The sequence below is a fragment of the Lissotriton vulgaris genome, chromosome 4_1 (genome assembly GCF_964263255.1).
Source record: "Lissotriton vulgaris chromosome 4_1, aLisVul1.2, whole genome shotgun sequence".
Lineage (NCBI taxonomy): Eukaryota > Metazoa > Chordata > Amphibia > Caudata > Salamandridae > Lissotriton > Lissotriton vulgaris.
Window position 1 is genome coordinate 1,073,926,687 of NC_141691.1, and position 23,686 is coordinate 1,073,950,372.

At 45.8% G+C, this 23,686-nt stretch overlaps 1 protein-coding gene across 1 annotated transcript in view; it reads right to left on the reverse strand.

Annotated features, from left to right (window-relative positions):
* DNAH5 (dynein axonemal heavy chain 5) overlaps positions 1-23,686 on the reverse strand; it is a 5,605,957-nt gene that overhangs the window by 2,669,851 nt on the left and 2,912,420 nt on the right. The window contains exon 30 of the mRNA XM_086967405.1: positions 13,463-13,616. Coding sequence (XP_086823531.1) covers positions 13,463-13,616 — 154 coding nt within the window. The remainder of the gene's footprint in view (positions 1-13,462; positions 13,617-23,686) is intronic.

Genomic DNA, 23,686 nt, shown 5'->3' on the forward strand with positions numbered 1-23,686 from the left:
GTGATTGGTAAACCAGCTCGCTTAACACGACCTCTTGAGTTTAGCCTTTCAGGCTGCTTAGTCCATGCTACCCCTAGGATAGCTTGTCTATAAGGTTGACTTACAACCAGACACCATAAGGGATTGTTTGGACTGATACAAGGTGGTTCCAGATTGGAAACATCATATATCAGGCCAACTTCTCACACAGCGCCACTCATACCAGTGTAGGGTGTCAGAGCACTTTACATCACACTCATTACTTTAAAAAATATATATATATTTTGTCCTCATCAAGCAAAGTTTTAGGAGTTGGAGGAGTCGGGGGCCCCTTTAAACACTCTGTTCCGAAGGCGTCGGATCCTTACATTGTTATATGAAAGATAAATAGAGCCTTGTCCACCAGGGCCCCTTTTTGTCTGTCTTCAGGCACAAGATTGCTGGATTGGGGGAGCTAGCCATGATGACTACTCAGTTCAAGGCCCAGCTTGAAATCGTTGTTGCCATTTCCTTAATCATTGGACATACTGTTCACTTGATTGTATCGTTTCAAAACATTCCAGAATTTAAACCTCTTACTCTTTTTCCCTTGGTTATCTAATTTGTACACCCTTTGTATGGAAGCCAGCCATTCATTATGTGTTGGTTGAATATCTTTCACTCATTTAATGCATATCTCTCTTCTGGCTAGCAGTATTAATAGAAAGAAGATATTTTCCTGATCTTTATTCATTGTGGGATAATTTATATTTTGTTGATAAATCCCAAAAATAACTGCTCTATGGGTTGTTCTAGCAACTCAGATATAGTCTTACCCGTTTGTCTCCAGAATTATTCCAGCTGTATGCAGTACCGGAACATGTGCAAATCATCTGCTCTTTCCTCCCCACATTTGGGGCACCGTTTTACCTTATTACTGTTGATTTTAGTCAGCCTTTTTGGTGTCCAATATGACCTTTGTGCCGTGAACAGGTGATTGTTCTTCAGTGGAGCGGATTTTACCACGCGCCAACAGATTGCCATTGAGGTTAACCAATATTGGAGAATGTCTAGCTCTGGCAAGGTTTTTCCCAGATTTCATTCGGGGCTTTATATTCAGTTTCACCAGCTCTTATAAGGGCCCAGTACCAACACAATATTTCCTTTTTAAAGGGCTTTGTGCTCACCAGCTTTTGTTCGATATCGTTGTCCCCCCTGTAGATTTTCCTTTATGTCTTTTATCCAACTATTGAGTTGGTAGTATTTGAATCTTGCTAGCGATCCTGAGTCTTTTCGTTTAGAATTTCCCAATCTATTATTTTGTTGTTTTCTATGAACTGTCCCCAGTTGTTTATGATTCCTTCTCTCAGGCAGTGGTGGAAGTGGACTGGATCCGGAGGGCACGGCGTGCCCCTACTTCTTGAATTTTATAGATTCTGTTCCCATACTTTCTTCTTTTAAACATGCGTCCCGGACTGCAGAAATGCCAAGGCCGATAGTTAACGCTCGGCTTTTGGGAAAGGGCGGAACAGGCAGAGAAGGAAATGGCTCTGCCTTTTCCTCCATGCCCATAGAAGACCAGGACAGTGTCAAGTTCTCCTGCGGCTGGTAGTTGCCCCCACCCCCTCTCTTTGTTCTCCCACACAACAAAGCCACGTTAAAAAAGTGAATGAAAATACAACAAAAGCCTCATTTACAAGTACACAGTCTTTTAAAGACCTGTGAAGTACTTGGGTGCAGCTGCAATTAGACGTCGCCAGCAAACCCCGAAGCTGTCTCAGCTGGGCTAACACACAGGATGGGGGGGGAGAGGCAGGGGACAAATGTGCTTACTTTAACCAACTGCTCAGAGAAGCTGAGGTGGGGATGGTGTAAGGACAAAACAGGGCCTGTATGCTGGCAGTGGTGAGCGTTCCTTGGTGCCCTGTGACATGAAAAGAGGGTGGGGGAGGGTCAGGCGGGCGGGGGCCAGGAGCCAAGGCCAGATTGTGCTTGCAGCCTAACCCTGGTGTGATTTTACTGGCAAGTAACATCAGTTCCGTTGTTTTCACACCTGGGAAACCCAGGTGAAGGTAAAATTTGGGTGGAAGTTAACAATATCCCACCCAGGCAGACTGCCCCTTCCAATTTATCATTTGGGCACAAGAGTGTGTTTCCTAACATTAGTCCTGATTTCATTAGACACCCTGGGTGCTTGTCTTGCTTTTTGAAACGTTCGTGGTTTTATCCCATATATCCTACATTCAGTTTGAATGTGGGGGGTTTGAAATCTGACTGTAGCTATTGAATGAAAATGACTCCTCAGTTCAGTTATTGCAATGATGCTGTCCGTGTGTATTTTCGCATATGGCCACTATGGCATCACCAACCTTTATGTCAATAGATGTCCTTGTATGTGAAAAGCATTGCACATCTGTGCATTGGATGCTCATATCCACATTGGTGGCAACTGATGTGTGTTGCTGTGTACAAGTTGGAGTAAAGGACTGCGAGGTCTCCTCTGCATCCATAGATGGTGACCTGAATCAGTAGCGTGGTGAGGAACCATGCCACGCCCCCAAGACACCACATCCTCTCCGGCTTCAACACTCTCCTCTCCATCTTTCAGGAAGTTCCTGTAGCCCAGCCGTCACTATCTGCTGAACTGTGAAGGCTACTCTCTCTGTCCCTATTTTTAACCATCTCAGTTATTTTGATGGATTATGCAACCCCCAACCCCGTTCCTTTACCCACTCCACTACTCATGCATACCTATCCCTGCCCCTGTCTTCAAATCACTCTCTCCACTCCCTTTACCTTCCTCCTTTCTCCATCCCTCTGTCACCCCGTCACTCTACCTTTATTTCCTCACCATATCACCCTTTTCATTTCCACCCATCAACTCTTTCTTGCCTTTCATATCTTCCTCTAATCACTCTCTCTATTAGCGTAACAATCTCTCACTCTTTCCTCCATTGCTCCTTCCCCTACCGTCTCATCTTATTCTGTTCATCCCGTGCTGTTCTCTCTATCCCTCCTCCAAACCCACCCTTCCTACTCTCGTCTATCCCTAGCCTGCTTATGCCTGCCTCCCTCACCCCTATCTCCCCTCACAATTTCTCAGAGTACCCCCAAATGGAAGTCTGGACAAACTAGAAATAGGGCCAGTCACAGAGCCTAAATGGAACATAAGCAATTGGTGAGCCATTGAGGTAGCCATGGACGGGCCGAGGGCTCGAGGCGCAATCTTAGATTCTGTCTAGGACTGGAACATAGCACCGGTGACACGAGAAGAGACAGAATCTCAGACAGAACCAATAACGGGGCCAGAGAAAGGACCAGCGATAGGCTCAAGGCCAGGGACTGTGTCTGGACAGACCTCAAACACGCATTGGCATAGCCAATAGGTCTCGCTTGTGGGACCTTAAAAGTTTTTAGCCTTGCAACACATTATCCTGGGTGCTAAGCCAACGAAAGACAAATGTAGTTAAAATGTGGGACATTCTGTGATTGGAAACTAATCCCATTTTGCGAATGTATTTAATATCAATAACTCATATTACACTTTAAATAAACATATGTAACCATTGGTTAAATTTAATAACGTAATAAGCTGTAACCGGTTAATGAAATGGGAAACAAATACTAAAAGTTGGGATATTTTGCTCTTTCTGCCACACCTCTGACTCCGCCCACTGACCCAACACACAGGTTAGTTCCGCCCTCTGATTCTCCGCCCACAGTTCCCCTACTTTTTTTCCCCCACTTCGACCACTGCTCTCAGGGAGGTCACTAGTCTGTCTTTTAGACATTCAGGGGTACCTGGGGAGTCCCAGATTGGTGCATACTTGCTATAATAAGGAATTTTTAGAATTGTTCTTATTCCATACCAGGTTTTTGCAGCTGCTCTCAATGTCTTTAGTTTAATCTCTTTGAAATATTTGTGATATCCAAATTTATAAAGGAAATGATTTCCGGCAGAATCGACTAACGCTTTCATACACGTTGGCCACGATTCCCAATTATCCAGAAGTCCCCTTATATTTTTAAATTGGAAGGCTCTGCAATACTCAAGAATATCCAGACTCGCGATTCCACCTTGCGCCTTATTTCTTCTTAGTTTTTTCCAGCCAATTCTTATCCCCTTGGCCGCTCAAACGAAACTGGATAACTCCCCTTGCAATTTTTTTATCTGCTCTGTCTTAAAATCCAGCGGGATAGAACTAAACAGGTATGTACATTTTGGTACTATGCTCATTTTAATTATGTTGGATTCCCCTAAAAAAGACCATTGTAAGCCTGCCCAAGCCTTAAGAAGTTTCCTTGTATCTTTATGAATTCTAACAAAATTCATGCTGGCTATCCCAGCCTAGATGTAGGTAATAGCAAATTACCGAATGGTAAATACTGAATTTTACCGATTCGGTATTTACTATTCGGTAATTGCTATGTAGGTAAAAAATTCGGTAAAAATACTGAATCGGTAAGATTCGGTATTTACCGATTTGGTAATTACCGAATCGGTATTTGCCATTGATTCCTATGGGCCTTGAAGCCCATAGGATTCAATAGAAAATACTGATTCGGTAATTACCGAATCGGTAAAATTACCGATTTTACAAGGGGGACAGGGTGTCACTTTGACACCCTGTTGCACCCCTGTTACTGGCTTGTGTGCCATGTGACATACATACATGCCCTTAGGTCATGTCTGTGTGCCACATGACACAGGTGTACATGCACAGATGTGCATGTACACTGGAATTCGTTATTTACCATGTAATAGTATTACATGGTAAATAACGAATCGGTAATGGCCTGTGGCACTGTTTCCAGTGCCACCTACATCTGTATTTACAGATTCGGTAAATTTACCGATTCAGTATTTTACAGAATCGGTAAATATACTGAATCGGTAAATATACCGATTCTGTAATTAGGAGTCCACCTACATGTCAAATCCCAAATACGGGTCGGTAACGGCCGAAATCGGCCGTTACCGACCGGTATTTGGCGACCTACATCTGGCCCATATCTTTTATATATTCTATCCCTAGATATTTTATTATTTCCCTCACTAATGGGTTTCCGGAGTTTGTATTCCACTCTAAGATTTCAGATTTTGATTGGTTCACAAGGTATCCTAAAACTTCCTCTAACTGATCTATAATCTCTTCTATCTTTGGGAGTGAAATATTTAAATCGCCAGTGAATATCATTAAGTCGTCCGCATATAGTGCTACTTTTTTTCCCCAGTCTTGATGTTTAAAAGGTATTATCCCCTCTTCCCTTTCTTAAAAGGCATGCTAAAGGCTCTATGTAAAAATTAAGGAGTAGCAGGAAAAGGGGGCACCCTTGTCTTATGTCTCTCTTTATCTTTATGTTGTCTGTAAGAGCGTCATTAACCAGTACTTTGGCTGTTGGGTTTTTGTATATATTTGTAATTGCACTTTCAAAATTATCCCCAAGATTAAATTTGGCTAGGGTGGTGTTTAAAAAAGGCCAGCTAACCCTATCAAACTCTTTTGCAGCGTCAAAAGTTATAATTTCCATTGGTGTTGATTTATAAGTTGCAACGTCTATAGCACTGATGAGCTTGTGTGATAATTCATAGATTTTTCTGCCTATAATGAACCCTTTTTGATTTGGATGAATCAAGGACCCCGCCACTTCCCCTAGTCTTTTGGCCAGTATTTGTGTGTAAATCTTGTAGTCCGAATTTAAAAGTGAGATAGGTCTGTATAACTCACATTTGGCTGGGTCCTTCCCTGGTTTTAGTAAGGTACTCACTGTTGTGTCGTTCCATGAATCTGGAAGGTCATTTTTCCCTAGGAAGATATCATTTAAAAGATCTGTTAGAGGGGTTACTAGTGTTTCCCTTAGGGTTAATAATAATCGTTTGGTAGCGCGTCTGGACCTGCCGCCTTTCCTTTCTTTAGGCTTTTTATTACGTCTAAGACTTCTTCTCTGGAAATCTCCTGATTAAGGGCTATTCTTTGTTCAGGGGATGCCGCAGGAGTTGTTATTCTATCTAAAAACTTTGTATTTGCTCTTTAGTTCTAGATGTTTCTTCCGTATATAGTTTATCAAAGAATTCTGTAAATTCTCGCCTGATCTCAATATCTTCTAAGCAATAGCCAAGCTTGCCTTCCTTCTGTATCTTTATGACCCTATTATGTATTGACTCTGTTTTTATCTTCCATGCCAGAATTTTCCCACAACTTTCTCCATACTCATAATTTGATAATTTACTGGCCTCCCATCTGTCTCTAACTATTGTTTCGAGAAAGTCCGCTAATTCTACCCTTTTTCTTTCTTTTTTTCCTCTATTACCACCTTCTCTTGGGCGGTTTTCACTTTCCTATGTTCTGCATCCAGAGCTACAAGCTCTTTTTTAATTTGTTTGATGTAGGCCTTTTTCTCCTTGTTTTTATGCCCTGTGATGTTAATAATTCTCCCCCTGATAAAGGCCTTGTATGCGTCCCAGGCTATTTGTTTTGTTGTACCTTCTTTATTCAGTTGAAAGAAGAGTTCTGTCTCTTCTGCTAGCTTGTCAGTACAAGATGTGTCTGCGAAGATAGCTCTGTCCACTGTCCATCTCTGATTGCATTGGGAGGTTTTTAGATTGAGGCTGAGTTGCACTGCTGAATGATCCGAGATATGTTTTGGTATATGCTCAACCTTCCTTGTGCAGTCAACCAGGCTTCTGTCAATAAAAAAAAAATCACTTCTAGAGACATGACCTAGCCTTTTGTTTTGAAGAGTAAATCTGTGATTTTTATTTCCTTTTTCTTGCCACTCATCCACAATCCCCAAGTCCTTAATGCACATCCCGACCCATTATCTCATTTTTGGTAGGCTAGTGTAATTTTTTTCTGGGTATCGATCTTCTTTGGGATTTAGTATTATGTTAAAATCCCCACCCATTATTATCGGGGCTTTGGTTGTCATTAGAAGAGAGTATATTTTTTGAAGAGGCTCAGGGTCATCTACGTTAGGGCCATAATATCCCATTACTGTATAGAGATTATTGTAGATCCTTGCTTTCTTTTACAATTGCCCATCTTCCTTTTTTGTCTACTTCTGCTTTTTCAACGACTCCTTTCAAAGATTTTTTAAATAGAATTGCTACGCCCTTTACGTTACACTCCTGGTTTGTACATATACAGTGATCCACCCATCTTTGGTTTTTGCAAATCAACGCCCATTCATCTTTTAGTAAGTGTGTTTCCTGTAATATGATTATTTCACAAACAATATTTTTTTGGTATTCCAGGATGTTCAATCCCTGTTTTTTTTATCCTTAGCCCGTTTGTGTTCCATGATAGGATGTTAGCAGTCTTTTCTTTGGATTCCCTACTAGCAGCTAGCATATTCTTCAATCCCCTTTGTTTCTCTTAGGGGGGTCCTTCCTCCTCTTTGTTTTGCTTTTAGGACTTCTTTTTTTTCTTTTTTTCCCATTTTGCTCCCATCCGTGTTATGATTTTTTTCTCTCAAAGTTTTCTAATGTGCATTCTTTACAGTAGACCTCCCCCTCCCTGGAGAAGCCACCCTTTTCTTCTTTTTTCTGGGCAGATTTCTGCCCTTTTGAGCTCCTTGCCCGTCAACATGATTTACAGATCACACACATTACACAGCGACAATCAATTGTACATGTGTAAATCACTGCATAGAAAATGTTACATAAGACTAAGGACTACAAGGTGTGGGAGTCCCATGACACCCATACTAGTAACCGTACAGTTTAATAGTGATTGATCTGGAGAACACACAAACTCAGAATTTAAAATGAAATACCTTGGTTGGGGGGTTCTCTTTAACAATCAGAAATTATTTTTATTCAAAAGATCCCTATTTGCAAAAATAGGATAATCAAAGACTGGGGGGAAAAACATAACACTCTAATTTATAGCTTGCAATTTGTATTCGGCTCTTAGATGACAGTTAATAGCTCACTGTTCTATGTTCGGATTTTAACTTACAAGCTGCATGTAACAAAAGGAAGTCTCTGACAAAAGCAGTAAACCACTGACCAATTTACATTATGTGCACTTTGTGATCTGCATGGTACATGTTTTTTGCAGCAGGCACATTAACCCTCTGTGCTACCTTTCCATGAGTCAAATCTTCCAATAGACAAAACTCAGATCTCTCTCTGGGAAGAACATTATTCACCAGAGTTATCATTACATTTTTATTGTTGGCGAAAATTGCTTGAGGCCAGGAAGGAGGCAGCGCATGCTTTCAAAACCATAATATGGTTTTAAAAGCACAATGCCCCCACCCAAAGTCAGCCCCCAGTGCGGTCACACCAGTCGCACCGCCCTTGAGCTTGCCCTTCTCAAGGGTCCTGTGACCTCAGTGACAGAGCCACTAATGCTCTAGGGTGTGCTGCTTAATATGCCTGCTCGCACGACTGGTGGTGAACATCAGTATGTATTGTGGTGGACAGGCCTTAAAGATTAACCCACACTTGCCACTGCTAGGATTCACCTGCTGGTGCTAAGACACCAGGGCTTCTAAGGTCTTGCAGGGCCTTCTAAGGTCTAGCATAAGAATCTGCTCCCTCCGGATTGTGGTCTGCTGGACTGGCCATGGAGGCTGAACCTGTCTGGGGGGTGGGAAGTGGTATGGGGGAGGGGTTGTTTGGAATAGGATTTTATAATTGTTGCTGATATTCAATGTGCAAATTGGATAATGTGCCTGACAAAAGGACATGGTCATTCTATGTTGTCTCACCTATCTACAAATGATACGATGGTAACTTTGACTCTTAATGTGGGACGTCCCAGGACCTCCCTGTCGGTTTTGTGCAAAATCAATAAAAATCAGTTAAAAAAAATGAAGGCTGAACCTGGTTCCCCAGTTCCAAATTCGGCAGCTCTGACCATAGTGCCACTTCCTCTCTCTCACTGAACACCATACTGCCCCACTGAGAAAAACGCTCACTACCTTCAAAAAATTGTGCCCCACTTTAAACACCTGGATGCGGCTCAATCTAAATTACGCACTAGACAAGAGCAATATGTTGCCTATAAAAAAAAAGTAACAACATCCTGGAACAAGTATTTACAATGCAATAGGTCTCTCAATTACATGAGTTTGAGCTATTGGCATTGTAAATGACAATGCCTTTTATTTATATTTTGGTTTTTTAAATATAAATAAAATGCATTGTCAGTTACAATGCCAGTAGCTTAAACTCGCGTAAATGCAAGACCTATTGCATTGCAAATGGTAAAATTAAATGTACTCTTTTATTCCATGCATAGAAAAATTTTGGACGACAAGTGTTTCTGGGGGAGGCCTTGGAAACCAATACAATGATATCTGATGGTCGCCTATTGTTTTCTTTGAAATAGCCCATTTTAATCCCATACATATCTGCAAGGCAAATAACCTGATATTGCATAACTCTGTTTAAAATCGAGAACAGCGCAATGGAAAGCAATATTTTCACTATTTGTTCTGGTGCATGGGCTTCAGAGGCGTCACACGGGTGCCGTGGGTCCGTGCACAAGCCAGGAAAATTGCCCCCTCTTTCCATAATTTGGTAGTAAAACATAGCCATAATTGGGATCCGATGGTCCCCTCAAACCCCTAGGCTCCTGTGCCAGTGCACCGGATAGCTTTGCTGGTTCTATCAGAAGTCTTTGCTAGGCCTCTCTGTGGCCTTATTTGAAAAGAGGGCCATAACTGGGATCGAAAGGGCCTTTCAAAACCTTGGGCCCAGGTGCCACTGCACCTGCTGCACTGATACCCACGCCGCTGGTGGCCATTAAAATCTGCTTCACATTGTCTGCAGGTGAACACTCAGTCCGCCCCTGGCATGCTCTGCATGTTAAACAAGTACCACGCTGTGGGTGCAGGCTAGAAGTACAAACCGTCATATTTTACAAGTTGAAAGACAATTCCTTGCAGTAAAATAAATCTTTTCATGACCATGTTGTCTCACTGGCTAAAAAAGCGCAAACATTTTGCATCAAAATGACCGTAAATCACGGAAACATTTTTGGCGGTGTGGCACACAGCATCTTGCATCATTCAAAAGCCGGTCAGAGGAATGCAATCATGAATTACACTTACTTACAATAAACGTTTCACGGCATCATTCACTGCTATGCAAGTTGGCATTTTCTTTTGGCGGTGCATTTTTTGTCATTACTGACTATTTACGGTTTGTGTTCCCTTTGATCTGAGCCTGCTGTTTAGTGTCAACCTCGCAGTTCTTTGTCACTGATCCTACAGTCAACACTCATTGGCAAGGCCAACAAGTGTGACTGATGTTGCGTAACATCTAAAAATGCTGTTTACATGCGTTGCAACAAAACTGTTTATCAGAATGAGGTACGATCAAAAGACTTTGCCAATGCTAGATAAAAAGTAGAAACAAGTTGAGTGATGCGTGGTGAATTACATTTTTGCATGCTAAGGAATGCAGTGTCCCGCGAGTGGTGCGCTCGCGCGCGCCACACCAAGACATCTGTTTCCAATTATCGCGCACGCCTCTGTGCACGATAATTGCAAACAGATGTCGGGGCTGCGGGTAACCAACACCAATAAGCCAGGGGCGGAGCAATGCGCCCGGCTTTGGCCAATTGCGTGCTGTCTTTGTTAAAAAGACGTACACAAAGGCCAATAGCGTGGGCCAAAACAAAAAGCACATGCACAAGCGTGTGCGATTCTTAGGTTAGTTTTGAAACCCCCTACATCTTCACCGGACGCTGTTACAGGCTCGACCTAAAAACAGAGGATGCACAAAAAATGGGATCGAAAGTGGGCCTCATGGAATGTGATTAGAGGCGAAATCTGTATTTCTCCACAGTAGAACTGCGCAGGGGGAGGGAGGGGGCGGCTCAGCTGCAGATGTGAAAGGGAATGCGCAATGAGAAATTATTTGGACCCACGACTCAAGGATACTTAATGTAATGTACATCACCCCTGGATTCTGAGAACTGCTCTATTACCTATTGTAATGAGCTGATATAAAGGGAAAACACGGATTTAACAATAGTGGAAGAATGGCATTGCTGCATAAACACAGCAGCAGCTGCAGGTGCCAAATAGAGGTGGCATGACCTGACTCGTGAAATGTATTATCCCGGGCTATGCCTCGCGCAGCGTGTCACTTTAATCCCACTGTGCGCGCACTTCAGTGCCGGTGGCCATGGAGTTAGTATTCCGTCTCCTCAATGCATTCACATTCAGAGAAAAGCGTGCACTTTAATTTCATGAGGACCGGGCGGCAGTCACCGAAGGCGTGAGCCTTATCAAGCTGATGTATTAAATAATTAACTGAAATAAGACCTTGAAAATTGCTCTTAGGGGTAAAAAATCAAAAAAACAAGCCACTGTAAGATAATTTCCCATATAACCTCCACAGAGACGGTGGTCGTCCCTGGAAGGAGGGGGAGAAAGGGCTGGTGGCGCCAAGCAGAAAGCCAAAGTGTGTCAGCGTCTCAGCAGTAGCTGGCCTACAGAAGCAACAGGAACTGCTCATGCAGAACACAGAAGTTGCCCACAGGCTCCCCGACAGGCACCAGACCTGTGTGATCATGAAGCCACTGAACCGCATCAAGACGGGCGGGCAGCGCCGGGATGGTGGCGGCTGCAGGCGCAAGCGAAAAGTGCCATTGATACACGTAATATAGATTAATGCCATAAAAACGCCAATGTGAAAGATGTAAACATCCGCTCGATGTGCTAAAAGTGCAAATATTGTGGTGAAAGATATTTTATTGCGTGAAAGGGATGAACATTACCTTAATGTATTTAGAAGGAGGTAAACATTACTTTAATGAGTTTACATGTTTACGGGCCTTGGCAGTATCTCACTATGCCAACTAAAATAGGCGTTTATGAAAATAAGTAACCTCGATTTGGTAGAAGTGCTAGCAGTGTGCCACAAAACTGGTTAACCTCATGAATTAACAATGAGAGTGAATCCAGTGTTTCAGAACTTAATCTCATTAGGTGAATGTGAATATAAAACGAAACAAGCTGTTTCTGTGAAACGGACAGGGGGACGTAAAGGGAAAGGGAAAGTGAAAGCGCTGTATAACGCCAGCCCTACAAGGGGCCAGGAGATGTGCACACTTACGGAGTGCACATCTTCTGTCCCTCTTCAGAGGAGACAGCAGAGAGAAGATGCCACGCGCTGGCACATGGCCTGTCCGTGCGTGCACATGGTTTGTCTCCCTTCGCTAAGGAAAGCCACAACAATAGAGGTTCGCCAAGCGACTGCAGCGCATGCGCTGCGGTCGCTAGGCGAGACTTAAAAAGCAAACACTCATAGGGAATGCAAAATTAAGTTAACCAAGTGGAATGTAACCAGGAACAACATGGTTACCTTAATGCTTTTACACTCACTATTCAGAAATCAGTGAGTGCTTTTGCCTGAAAACTTAAGTACATGCCTACTAGGCCCGGAATGGACCCATTTTAATGTCAATTGCTTATATCCTTACAAAACGTAAGCAGTATGGTAAAAAGACCACATCCCTGAACACAGTGGTGCAGTACACATTTGGTTTTCCAATCGACGCATTGCAGTATGTCCAGGATTGGTGCACTAGTTCCCCGTCCAGGGAAAACAATGCTGTTCAAAGAAAGACAAGAAAACAAAAGTAGCGCTTCAATGGCAAACTTTTTAAAGTGGCGCTAATGTGTTTGGGTGTGAATAAAATCAGTCTGGCCACTTTGCTACCACTCTGTCTTGTTTTTTTTAGGTATTTATTACCTTTTCATATTTGTAACCTTTTATTTCAGAGGCGGCACTTTGGAATAGAAAAATGACAGTAAAATACGACATTTCAAGCAAAAGTGTTTTTTCTTTTTTGGATCCATTTCACAAGGGAAAAAAATAAACGAAAGGAGGAAAGAGAGGGTGAGAAACGTTTCTTGAAGTCACAGTTTTCAGTAAGTGAGGAACTGCTAGATCGAAAGAAAGGGAATAAGAGGAAGAAAGATAGGGGGGAAGCTGCCACCGTCAGAGCAGAAGTGGACACTGTTGTATTCTTTGGGCAATAAAGAAAATACAGAGTCCTTTTCCTTCGCTGTCCCCCCCAAAAGGTCCCCGAATGGCCATGAACGCTGAGCCTTATCTATAGGCATTGGCTATTTCTGCCGTCCTGGGACGCATGTTCAAAATAAAAAAGTAGGGGGGCGGAATCTATGGAATTAAAGATGTAGTGGCACACCGTGCCCTGCTGAACCCACCCACTTGACCTCTGCATGAGAATGGTGCCACAATGGTTCTCTAGACAGGTACATGTGAGGAAAAACTATGAAATTAAAGATAATCAACCAGGAATCATCCAGGACTCAACTCTGGGTTTTTCACTGGTAGCCACAATACACAGGATGAGAAAGCAAAAGACACAAAGATGATGGACGGAATGCAGAGCAAATCAAACATTCACCCCAGTCAAGAGATCTGGGTTAAATCACATGAAGCTGTCAGGTAGGCCCCTGCAAGGCTGCACACCAGCATTTGGAAATCTGAGAAAGAGATACTTGTTTTAACCTTAGGAAGCTGCTTTGCAATGTCCCCGCCCACAAACACCGCCTCCAAGTAAATCCACAGGTTTTGGACAGTCATCCAATTGTCAATGATATCTGTAGTGTTCGAAAGAAACTGCACCCAGTTTTGGATCTTGGCCTTAAATGGTGTGTTGTATCTGAAAGAAATAAAAAAAATCATCGGCACGTGAAAACTGAATTCCATATTCGGTTTAATATTCAAAAGAGGTAAATGCAATTAATACAAAGCAAATCGTACAAGTAATTGAAATTTAAACGCCCTTTCTACTTGATTCAAAACCTGCAAAGCATTGGTAATACGGTTTACATTTATGAAGAAATAATGTTTTCCACACATATGAAATATAGTGCAGAATGGAAATCCTCAATAGTAGCTTGAGGTCGTATCTCAGAGTTGTCCAACGAAGGTACAGGAGGGCCGTATCCAGGCAAGATGGTTAGGCTATACAAATGGGATAAGTTTACCGAGAAAGCATCCTATAGGAACTCATTTATATTGACAAATAATATCATAAATATGCATAGATCCAGCCTTCCTTAGTCTGCGATGGTGGCTGCTAAACTATTGCAACTTATCAAGTCAAGTGGTCAGAACTCCTCATTTAGGTCAATCCTGTGATTGTTGTGGTTGTTAAAGACCTTCAAATTAAAAAACATATTTTTACACCTAATAGGCCAATGAAAGTCTTGACAGGCGCCTTTTTACTTAGATCTGCCTCACAAGAATTTCACCACTGAAAAGATCAACATCAAAAGCTAAACATATGTTATTCTGGTTTCAACCTGAATACGATCATGCAGAAATCCGAGAGGCAGCATTTGTACCTACCTAGGTAAGACTGACACTACGCTCTATAGGGTAAACTCAGTTAATCAATGTTGATATTTTTTACTGCCTAGACTCTTGGTTTCAAACAAAATTTGAGAGGAGAAACCTTTCCTAATTAAAAGGGGGTCAAATGCATACGGTCAAAATATACAAGCGTTTCTTGCATCTGCTCACGTCATGTGGGTCAAGGGCAAATATATTCAAAGCCTAAATGACAGGCAAGGGAAAACCTTAAGGAAAAGGGGCTTCACACTTCATCCAACCAGTCTGGCTAAGAACAGATTGGGATAAAAATACCAATCAAAGGTGAGAGAATCCACTTATTATGCCATCTCATCCCAACTTCACCACAAGGATAATCCCTTTAGGTTATGAAAGGACTCTCACCCACTAGAACTTGGTGATGGCATGCTTCATCATCGAGTCCTCACCCAGGCACCTAATAAGTCCAGGTGGGCTCAAGCTTCAGATGAAGGGATGTCTTATCGAAGTTGTGGGATTAGTAACTAAGAATAAAAAAAAACAAAGGCGTGGCTAGCGAGATGGCCGTGTAGGACGTGAGCTTCGCAGCTCCGGCTACCGGCAGAGATCCGACGATCCTATAGGCGACCCTGGACCCTGTCACAGGTGTCTTGCAGCTCCTTAAGGGTTCCTGCATCCCCTGCTATAGAGCGGTGCCCGCTGAGATTGTGGGCGCTCCGCTCTTGTGGTAGAAACGGCACGGGATTTGGAGACCCGACACGAGGCCTAAGATTGGCGTCGGCTCCGTCTTCCTGAGGCTGGCGTTGCGGACCGGACCTGGACAACGGTACACTTTGCGGCGGCTTGCAATACGACCACCCGCTCGCAGGACCGGACCGAGGTGGGCTGTCGCGGAGCAGGGCGACTTTGCTGAAGGCGGACGGAAGCGGCGATACTCCGCCTTCGACCCTGGGGCTCCAGGGAGGTGACAGCGGTAAGGATCTACGCGAGCGCCGGGGCTGGGCGTGACTGAGCGGGCCCCCGCGGTGCGCTTCTGAAATTATAATGAAGAGGCGGCCACCGGACAGCGTATGCTGAGTGGAACAGCGGGCCAGAGGCGGAAAGGGTCCGACGTGACGCAATGCGGCCCTGCTGAAGTGCGACCTCCGAGCCGTGGAAGCCCTGAGAGTGCCGGCGGCCTGGCAGGGCAGGGGAGCAGGTGGCATTGAGGACTCTGGAAGGCAGGGGGTGAGCTTCCCTGGGGGATCCCCCCGCTATTTGCCCGTGGACTCTGGGGACAGTCTTGAGAATCTTGCGGAGTAGGGAACTCCCCTCCCCCATCAGCATTATGGCAGGGACTGCCGAGGTCTGAAACCAGCCGCATATGTGCAGCTCCCTAAGGGGGTTGGATTGGCGGGAGTCCGCTCATTGCATGCCCTGCAGTCCAAAGGACTCTGGTCCCATTATACGCGGCATCACCTGGGCCCGGAGGCTGGTGGAGATACTCCCACTTATTGCGGCACCCTGCCTGTGGGGAGAGCAACAAAGGAGTTCAGTGGGGGTCCGGTGGGCGAGTGGTGTCCAGAGTGCTGGCCAGCAATAGACATTGAGGGGTGTCAAGGCCCCCCTCCTGGAAGTGGGCACGTGAAAGCCAGATACCGTGGAAACAGTCCTGGTTGACGACATCGGACCGGGGCCGGGTTGAGTCACGCGAGCATGGGAACTGGCGCCTAAGTTCAAACTGATTGGGAGGTGAGGAGTCCTGTGAACTTGCCGGAGGTGCCTGTCTGGCAGGAGGGCTCGGACGAAGCCGCCTGAAGACGATGTTGGAGGTGGATGACGGTGAGAGCACTGAAGATACTGCGGACTTGTGGCTCTGAGGTCAGATAGCCAGGCGAGGGAACACCAGTAGAGGTGTTTGCGATGGGCAAGAAACCCTTAGAACCCAAGCCTCCCAAGAAGGGCACCCTGGACAGGTATGCCATGGCCCCGCCGGCGGCGGCGACTGAACTGACGGGAGCGAGTTCAGATATGGCCCTTCTAATGAGTGCGATACAGGCCCTCGAGAACAAGATCGGGGAGGTGGGGACGGAGGTGACGCTCTTGCGACAAGATCTCCACAACCTGGCTGAACGAGTGACGAAGACGTCTTGTCCTTGCCAGGATTCATGAATGGATAGATTCACATAATATTTTAACTCCACTACAGGCTGGTTTCAGGTCTCATGTAAGCACCTTAGATCAGGCCTATTGTTTTATGCTTCTCTTCTGGAAGTCGGTTCTTTTAGGCAAGGGCAACCTATACGCAGCATTTGTAGATCTCAGGTCTGCCTTTGACCTTGTGCCGAGGGCTGGTTTATGGAAGTGCCTATTAGATATGGGCATGCCAGTCCCTCTTGTTAGTCTGCTAATTAGCTTACACAGGAATACCTATGCCCAGGTACGTTGGGGTAAACCAGGGGAGGTGACCGATAGGTTTACTGTGGCTAAAGGTGTCAGGCAAGGCTGTGTTTTAGCCCCTACCCTTTTTTCGTTATATATTAATAGGATCGTTAACTACTTTGCCAATCATCCCACAGATGCCCCGTCACTAGCAGGAATGAAAATACCTCTACTCATGTTCGCTGACGATACCCTTTTAATATCTAAAACCACACAGGGTCTTCAGCAGGCCCTGTCTAGGTTTGAGTTATTCTGTCACGAACATGAGTTGGAGGTAAATGTTTCCAAGACTAAGTTTATGGTCTTAAGATGCCACAACCAGATCACCGCAAGGGTCACAATGGGGGGTATGCCCCTAGAACAAATGAAGCTGTTTACATACTTAGGAGTTACATTTAGTGACACCTTAAGCTGGACTCCCCAGATTGAGCTTATGGCCTTGAAACATTTGCAGATAGGTGGTGCGCTGATTAAAGAGCACAAACGCTCCTTTACTCGGCCTATTTCTCCCCTAATTAAGATTTACGGTTCCAAGGTTCTTCCCTCCGTTCTCTATGGGGCGGAATTATGGGGGTTTAGTAACTTGGACCCGTTGAGATTAGCCCAAAACAAATTTCTTAGAGTGGCCACTGGTTTGCCGCAGTCAACCCCAAGGATCCCACTCTTGTATGATCTTGGGTGTCTACCGGTTGAGGATCAGGCTAGATTTCGCCCACTGGCGTTCTGGAGGCGCCTATGGACGATGCCGGAACTCAACCTGTATGCCAGGGCATGCCTAGATGTCAGAGATATCTCTGGTTCATCGAACATAAGCTGGTTTAGAGATCTTAGATCATCACTCTATGCCCTGGGGTTAAGCGAACTATGAGTATCTCCTGATTCAGCAGTTTTTCCTTCAAAGAAAATATTAAAAGTGCTGTATTGGTATTGGGTAACCTCAAACCGTCATCAGAGATTGCCTGCAAACAACGTAACTAGTAAATTCATCGACCTTAAAGATGCCCCCAAGTTCGAAAAATATTGGGACCTGATTACCAAACCATTGGATCGCAAATTGTTCCACCAGCTTAGATGTGGTACGCTTCCATTAAGGGTGTTTACCAACAAATGGTGCCCAAGTGGGTCAGGGTGCTGTCCGCTCTGTCATGACCAGGGTGAAAGTGTTAATCACTTTTTGTTTGTATGCCCTTTGTACGCTGCTCCTAGGTCCAAATGGCTCAGCCCGGTCTGCAGAACCCTGGGTACCCGCTCAGCTATTGAGGCCAGTAGAATTCTAAGAACTAACTTAACTCCACTCATTGTAATTGGTGTGGCAAAATTCCTTGGATGGGCGTGGGTGATTAGAATTAGGTATTTAAAAAATAGCTAGCACCAGGTCTGTTTGTTAATTCAAATGCGATTTTTTATTGTACGTCCTTGGTCCTGCAGGTTTTTATCTTGTGCTTTTTAAATTAATGTTCTGAACCATTGTAAGAATGTCTGTTTAAACTGATTTAATATGTTTTAAATTCTTTAAGGAATTGTATATTCTTTTATTATGTATATTTTGTATGTACGTCTTTTAAGATGAAACAATCGAATAAAGACTTCTTAAATGGAAAAATGGAGTGACGAAGACGAGGTCAGAATAGGGGAGACGGAAGACATTGTGCAGGACATGAGGAAGGACCTAGTGGATCTCCAAGCTTCCCACAAGCAGCTACTCTGGAAGGTGGACGATGCCGAAAACAGAGCGAGACGTAACAACCTCCACTTTGTGGGCTTTAGAGAAGGAATTGAGGAGCCAAATATGGCAGAGTTCCTTTACTCATGGCTGTTGCGCACATTCACGAAGGACAAATTCTCCACCTGCTTCATAATTGAGAGGGCACACAGAGCGCTGATGGCGAGACCTCTGGTTGGGGAGCGACCGCTGCCAGTCATTGCTTGCTTTTTGAACTTCCTAGACTGACACATGATCCTGCGGGAGGCACGGAAACTGGACGACATCCGGCATGAAAATGGACGTAATATGATTGTCCCAGACTACAGTCAAGAGGTACGAAAGCAGCGACGCTCCTTTGATTCAGTTAAAGCCAAGTTGAGAACACTCCAAATACAATACATGCTGCTATTCCCTGCAAAGCTGAAGGTGATCTACAAGGAGAAGGCCCACTTTTTCCACTCCCCAGAGGAGGCTTGGCTATGGTTGGAGGAGCGCCCACCTATGGGGCGGCAGCAAACGGGTGAGCGGAGGCTGCCGGAGCGGGACCACCCGGGGGGAACCACTCAGGGGTCGCCGAAACCACAGAGAGTGCGGCAACGCCGTGGAAGCCGAGAAGTGGTGGCTACTCCGTATGTGACTTCTGGAACTCGGAGGAAGAGGCGGAAAAGCACACCCTCACTTGCATAGACCAATCTGACTGGTTCCCGCTTTTGCTGTTTAGCGGACAAGGCGCGATCGGAAGGCGAAGATGAACCCGAGGTCACCACGTCGGAAGGAGAGGACTTGGAAGGACGCTCGATGCATCCCCTGGTGGTGGCCATAAAAGACATGGAACGGGGACAAACGCAGGACACTGAGGCCTCGCAGGGGGAACCACAATACTCTAACTCCTGAGGAAAGGTCCGGAGGGGTCGACCTGCTGCGGACAATGTAGCCGAGAGCACGCAAGTTGCTGACCACTTTCCCCCCCTTTTTTCTTTTTTCTTCCTTTTTCTCTGTCTTCATTGCTTTACTTCCTATAACTGTCGATTTTGATAGCGGTGGACTGCTTCTTATTGTTTTGTTGGTTATTTGGTTGTTTGTTGGTGGGTTTTGCTTTTGTACAGTTATCCCAAAGAGGGGTGACGCAGGTAGTTTTGTAGAGGGGAAGTTAACGGGTAGGCGAAAGACCTCCTTTACCTGAACAGCTGAATCTCTGTCATTAGGATGGCGATGGGTCTGGACAGAGGAGGTGGGTGGGGTGGGGGGTGTTTCTGGGATGCATCAGTTGGGGGGTTGGGGAAGGGTGGGGGGAGGAGGGTTCTGGGTTAGGTAGAATTTGGGGTTCTGGTTATTTCCTTTTTTAACCGTGTTGCAGTCGAGATGGTTCCTTACATCAGTAGGACCTCCACTGGGGACCTGCCGAGACATGTCCTGTTCAGGTTTGATGTCTTCTGAGGAGGTGGGTGACCCCGAAGTTTGGGCGCGAGAGTGTGGACAACTCAAGATTCTTACTTGGAATGTAAACGGCCTAGGCACTAAGATAAAGAGGGGTCTGGTCATGGCCCTAGTTCAGAGGACGGCTCCCGACGTAGTGCTACTGCAGGAGACGCATCTACATGGCACGCGATGCGGTTTCTTGGCTAGGGGGGCGTACAAGGTTGTGGCCCACGCGGGGTACACAACAGGCTCCAGAGGGGTGGCCATACTTGCTAGAAAATCACCCCCTTTCCTAGTTACTGACACCTACACGGATCCCGAGGTACTTAAGTCGGTGTGACTGGGACATGGAGACATCAGAAATTGACGGAGATCTCATTATATGCACCCCCTAGACTACAGGCCAGAACCCTCGACGGGTGACGGATATTATCTTGAACACACCGGACTTCCTGCACGTGGTGGGTGAAGACTTTAATGATGTGGTTCACCCCTCAAGGGATAGGCCTGGGGAATGGTTAAACCCCTCGATACAGTCCCCGCTGGCACGATTTAGGGACGTGATAGGGCTGACGGACACCTGGAGATGGCTCCAGCCAGAGACTAAGATGTACTCTTATTTCTCAGGGGCACATAAAGTGTATTCCAGACTGGATTATGTCTTTCTGCCTCGCAGTGTACTGGATGTGGTGAGCAGGGCAGAATTCCTAGCTCGAGGCATCTTGGACCACTCGCCGATGATGGTGACGTTTGGTATTAAAACAGGGACAAAATCTGGATGGTGGAGACTGGCAGCATGGGACCTGCAGGACAGGGACTTGCTGTGGGGATTTAGGGCAGACGTGAAGGTCTACTTGGCAGATAATTTGAGCTCAGTTCAGTCGGGGGTGACAATACTGGAGGCTCTGAAGGTGGTACTCCGTGATAGAATCCAAAACAGGATAGCTGAGGACAGGAGGAGGCGACAGGGGAAACTCAGGGAACTTGAGACTCGCATACTGGACCTTGAAAGGCAACATGCGCTAAGTGGTGGGGTATCTGCTCTATGTCATATGCTAGATGCCCAGCAGCAGTACAAGGACTTGGCGAATAAAGAGGCCAAGGTGCAGGCAACATTGCATAGACTGTATGACGTGGGGGAAAAGTCTGGCAGACTGTTGGCATGGTTGAGTCGCAGGGAACAAGAGGCGAGATGGGTAGACTGGGTGGTGGGTGCGGATGGTTGTCCTCGTAGAACGGACGTGGCAATAGCGCAGGCGTTTGCAGATTATTATGAGCAATTTTACAGGGCTAGGGACCTAGGCTCGTGGCTGAGATCAATCGGTATCTGGAGGGAGTAGAGACCCCCAGCCTCGCCGAGGTGGAAAGAGAAAGCCTAGAGGCAGAGATGACCGCAGAGGAGGTGCGGGCAGCAATTGCCAAACTGCGCCCAGGGAAATTGCCTGGCCCTAATGGATTTCTGGCAGAATTCTTTTAAAAAACGGCGGACCTCCTTACCACTCATATGCTAGCATTATTCAACGGGGCAATGGAGGAAGAGACGCTTCCGCCGGACCTCGTATGGCCACTATAGTACCCATATATAAGCAGAGCAAGCCGCCGGGGGAATGCGCGTTGTACCGTCCCATATCACTGTTGAATGTGGAGACGAAGCTATTAGCGTCAATCCTGGCCCTCCGGCTAAGACAAGTAATTACGGGATTGATTCATTTGGTACAGACGGGTTTGTTGCCAGACAGGGCGACTAGGCATAATTTGAGGAGGACCCACAACTGGTTGTTAGAGGTCTGTGCCCGTGAGGAGCCACATGTCTTTCTTTCCTTGGACGCTGAGAAAGCGTTAGACGCGGTACACTGGCCCTTTTTAGACAGTATATTGATAAAGTTTGGGCTTGGCATGCAGTTTCGGAGATGGATCAAACTTTTCTATACAGACCCAAGGGCAAGGGTTAAGGTCAATGGGGTGCTTTCAGAGGGCTTTCCCATAAGGAGGGGGACCCGTCAGGGTTGTCCCTTGTCCCCGCTACTGTTCGCCCTCACCATTGAAATAGTAGCATGCGAAGTGCGGCAAGATAGGCGGATTACGGGGTTTGGACTACAACAAGCTGTAGGATATGAGGAGAAAATATCGCTTTACGCGGATGACATCCTGCTATAGGTTACCTCTCCGGAGGTCTCGATACCGCGTCTGTTCTCCTTACTGACCCGTTATGGGTCGTGCTCTGGATATACCATTAATTGGCATAAATCGGTCCTGTACAACCCCGGGGAGGGAAACTTAGGGGCGGCATTACCTGAGGCATTACGGGTGACGACCGAAGGGTTCCTATATTTAGGAATCTACATAACGACTAATAGCCCGGTCTCGTACCAAAAAAAAATACAACAAGTCCTTCATAATTTTAAAGAGGATGCGAGCAGATGGAAGACCCTCCCACTTACAATGTTAGGATGGGCGGCGATGTATAAAATGATCACTCTGCCAAGGTTCTTATATGCACTGCAAAACGAATACTTTCCCCTTTCACGCCAGGTTTTTGCAGAGATGAACGAGGGGCTTAGAGACTTGCTCTGGCTGGGAAAACAGCAGAGAATAGCACTGGAGACACTGCAGAGAAACCAATACAATGGAGGGATTTCCCTACCCAATATTGAGGCATACTATTGGGCAGAACATCTTGCCCCGATTAATGACTGCATCACGCCACGGCAGATCCACCCACATATAAACTGGAAAGGGAAAAACTGGGCTGACATACATGCTTACATTACATATATGGAGGGAAAGGGAAAGCAGCACTGCTACCAGCGACTAGGGTGACCATAGAGATATGGGATAAGGTGACACGACGGATTGGCTGGAGGCACAAACCCCAATTTGGAAGTGCGCATGGTTGAAAGAATTACACAAGCTGAAAGGCTTCAAACAGTGGGATGATATAGGTATCTCTGTGCTGAGGGACCTGCAGAGGCGGGGAGCCCTGAAGTCCTTCCAGGAATTGAGGGTAGAGTACGGCTTGCACTGCTCTCAGTTTTTTAAATATGCGCAACTGCGGCATGCGAGGCAGGTGGAGGTGGCGCTCTCGGAGCCACTGCCGGAATATGCCCCCCTGGAGGGCCGCCTACTGCAGGAGCAGGTGCAGGACAAGTTAGTTTCCATGACCTATAAAACTCTTCTTAACAACATGCCAGACGGCTTAGTGAAACTGAAAACAGTGTGGGAGTCAAACTTAGGGGAGATTGACACGCTGGACTGGGAGACGGCACTGATGCATCCTAGGGAGGTGGCCATAAAATCCCGTCTACGTCTCATTTAATTCAAAATTTTACACAGAGTCTATTATTACAGGCACCGTTTACATCGGATGGGGCGGGCGGCCGACCCTCGTTGCCTGAGATGTGGCCATGTCGAGGGCGACTTCTATCACACCATCTGGGAATGTGGGGTCGTCCAAAGTTACTGGGGCAGGATACTGGGGGAACTTCGAGTATTTCTCCAAGTGACCGTACCGTTAGAGCCTAAACTAATCTTGTTGGGGATAGCGACCGAGATAGACCTGACTCGACCTGATCTAATTTTTCTGACATTAGCATTCGTGGTGGCTAAGAGAGATGTGGCGAGGGTATGGGGAACCCCAAATCTACCAAAGGTTAAGGACTGGAGGAAGGGTATGGACTTATACAAGGAAGCTGAAAGAGTTACTTATAAAGCGAGAGGCTGCCCGAAGAAATTCCGTAGGGTGTGGGGGAAATGGAGACGCTACCATGGCCTGGATGGGGGGCTTTGAAACAGTAGGGAGGGCTCCACGAGATGCTTTACTGTACACAGGCAGGACCCGGAGGCAGCATCCT